Source organism: Cebus imitator, unplaced genomic scaffold (genome assembly GCF_001604975.1).
Source record: "Cebus imitator isolate Cc_AM_T3 unplaced genomic scaffold, Cebus_imitator-1.0 Scaffold85, whole genome shotgun sequence".
Taxonomy (NCBI): Eukaryota; Metazoa; Chordata; class Mammalia; order Primates; family Cebidae; genus Cebus; species Cebus imitator.
Window position 1 is genome coordinate 2,738,120 of NW_016107400.1, and position 2,596 is coordinate 2,740,715.

General features: G+C 38.0%; 1 protein-coding gene across 2 annotated transcripts in view; it reads right to left on the reverse strand.

Moving 5' to 3' along the window:
• The window catches only part of GDE1 (glycerophosphodiester phosphodiesterase 1), a 21,501-nt gene that overhangs the window by 9,610 nt on the left and 9,295 nt on the right, over nt 1-2,596 (reverse strand). For both annotated transcript variants that reach the window (XM_017534284.2, XM_017534285.2), the window contains exon 3: nt 203-308. In XM_017534284.2, the coding sequence (XP_017389773.1) occupies nt 203-308 (106 nt within the window). The remainder of the gene's footprint in view (nt 1-202; nt 309-2,596) is intronic.

Genomic DNA, 2,596 nt, shown 5'->3' on the forward strand with positions numbered 1-2,596 from the left:
TTCTATAAAAGGTTAAAACGTTCCATAATTTATTGTTTCCTTAAATATAGATTTCTGCATTGTGCACTTCCATTAAACAAATATAATTTATAAAAATAATTTTTAAAAAGAATAAATAACAAAACAGATACAATTTTGGAAATGACTAGCAATGAAATAAGATGGCTTTTTAACAAAGTGAAGTCCATAGTTTAAACTGTACCTTGTTTGCATGGCCTTTGACATCAAAGAAAATTGTGAGGTTATGGTTTAGGCACTCTGCAACGGCTTCCCTCAAGGTAGGGATCTTTTCATCAGGGAAATCATTCCTATAAGAGAGGAGAAAATACATTGTAGGAAAAAAGAGAAAGAGATAAACTGTATTATAACAGACATTTTGCAAATGTCGCCCAATCAAAAGGAAAGAATGTTTTCTCCAACTTCTTTTCTTCCACCAAAGCAAGGATCATTTACTGTAAGATTTTTTTGTCTTATTTTTTGAGATGGAGTCTTGCTCTGTCACCCAGACTGCAATGCAGTGGCATGATTTCAGCTCACTGCAACCTTTATTCCCCAGATTCAAGCGATTCTCCTGCCTCAGCCTCCTGAATAGCTGGGACTACAGGTGTGTGCCACCATACCCGGCTAATTTTTTGTATTATTGGCCAGACTGGTCTTGAACTCCTGACCTCAGGTGATTCATCCACCACAGTTTCCCAAAGTGCTGGGATTACAGGCGTGAGACACTGTGCCTGGCCAAAGAAACCTTTTTTTTTTTTTTTGAGATGGAGTTTTGCTGTCGTCACCCAGGATGGAATGAGTTGTTTGTTTTTTGAGACAGTCTCGCTCTGTTGCCCAGGCTGGAGTGCAGTGGTACAATCTCAGCTCCCTGGAAACACCAACTCCTGGGTTCAGGCAATTTTCCTACCCTAGCCTCCTGAGTAGCTGGGACTACAGGTGGGCACCACCACATCCGGCTAATTTTTGTGTTTTTAGTAGAGACGGGGTTTCATCATGTTGGCCAGACTGGTCTCAAACTCCTGACCTCAAGTGATCTACCTGCCTTGGCCTCCCAAAGTGCTAGGATTATAGTATGACCCACCGTGCCTGTCCCATTGTAAGAATTTGAACCAAATTACATTTTTTCCACTTTTTTATTGCTATAGACTTATATGTATTTATGTGATATTTTGATACATGCATACAATGTATAATTGATCAAATCAGGGTATTTTAGGATGTCCATCACCCCAAATATTTATCATTTCTTTGTGTTAGGAACATCCAAATCTCCTAGCTATTTTGAAATATACAACAGATTGTTAACTATAATCACCCTACTGTGTTATTGAACACTAGAATTTATGCCTTCTAATGTTTGTACTCTAAACTCTCTTCATTCTCCCCTTCTCCCTACCCCATACCCTTCCCAGCCTCTGTTAACTATCATTTTCCTCTCTACCTCCACGGGACCAACTCTTTTAGCTCCCATATATGAGTGACAACATGTAATATTTCCTGTTCTGTGCTTGGCTTATTTCATTTAACATAATACCTTCAGTTCCATTCATGTTGCTGCAAATGACAGGATATCATTCTTTGTTATGGCTACATGGTATTCCACTGAGTATATGTACTAGTTTCTTTATCCATTTATCCACGGATAAACACAAGTTGATTCCATATCTTGGCTATTGTGAATAGTGCTGCAATAAACACGGGGATGCAAGTATGCCTTTGATACACTAGTTTCCTTTCCTTTGGATAGATACCAACTAGTGGGATTATGAGATTGTTTGGGAGTACTTTATTTTTAGTTTTTTGAGAAACCTCCATACTGTTTTCCATAATGGCTGCACTAATTTACATTCAGAATATAAGAGTTCCCTTTGCTCTGTATCCTCGCCAGCATCTGTTATTTAAAGAATCTTTTTAATAATGGCCATTCTAACTGAATATTTCATTGTGATTTTGATTTGTGTTTCCCTAATAATTTGTGATGTTGAGAATTTTTTCATATGCCTGTTGGCCATTTGTGTGTCTACTTCTGAAAAATGTCTATTCAAATTAGGATTTGGGTAGATATTTTTAATGGGATTATTATTGTCTTTGCTGTTGAGTTCCTTATATATTCTGGATATTAATTACTTGTCAGTGGAATAGTTTGCAAATATTTTTTTCCTCTTCACTAGGTTGTCTTTTTATTCTGTTGATTGTTTCCTTTGCTGTGCAGAAACTTTTTAGTTTAATATAGTCCCATTTGCCTGTTTTTGTTACCGGTGCTTTTAAGATCTTAGCCATAAAATCTTTGCCTAGACCAATGTCCTAGAGCCTTTCTCCTGTGTTTTCTTCTAGTAGGTTTATAGTTTCTGGTCTTAAATTTAAACTTTCAATCCATTTTGTGCTGACTTTTTTAATATGATGAGAGATAGTGGTCTAGTTTCATTCTCTTGCATATGGATATCCAGTTTTCCCAGTACCACTTATTAAAGAGAGTGTCCTAGCCGGGCGCGGTGGCTCACGCCTGTAATCCCAGCACTTTGGGAGGCCGAGGCGGGTGGATCACGAGGTCAAGAGATCGAGACCATCCTGGTCAACATGGTGAAACCCCGTCTCT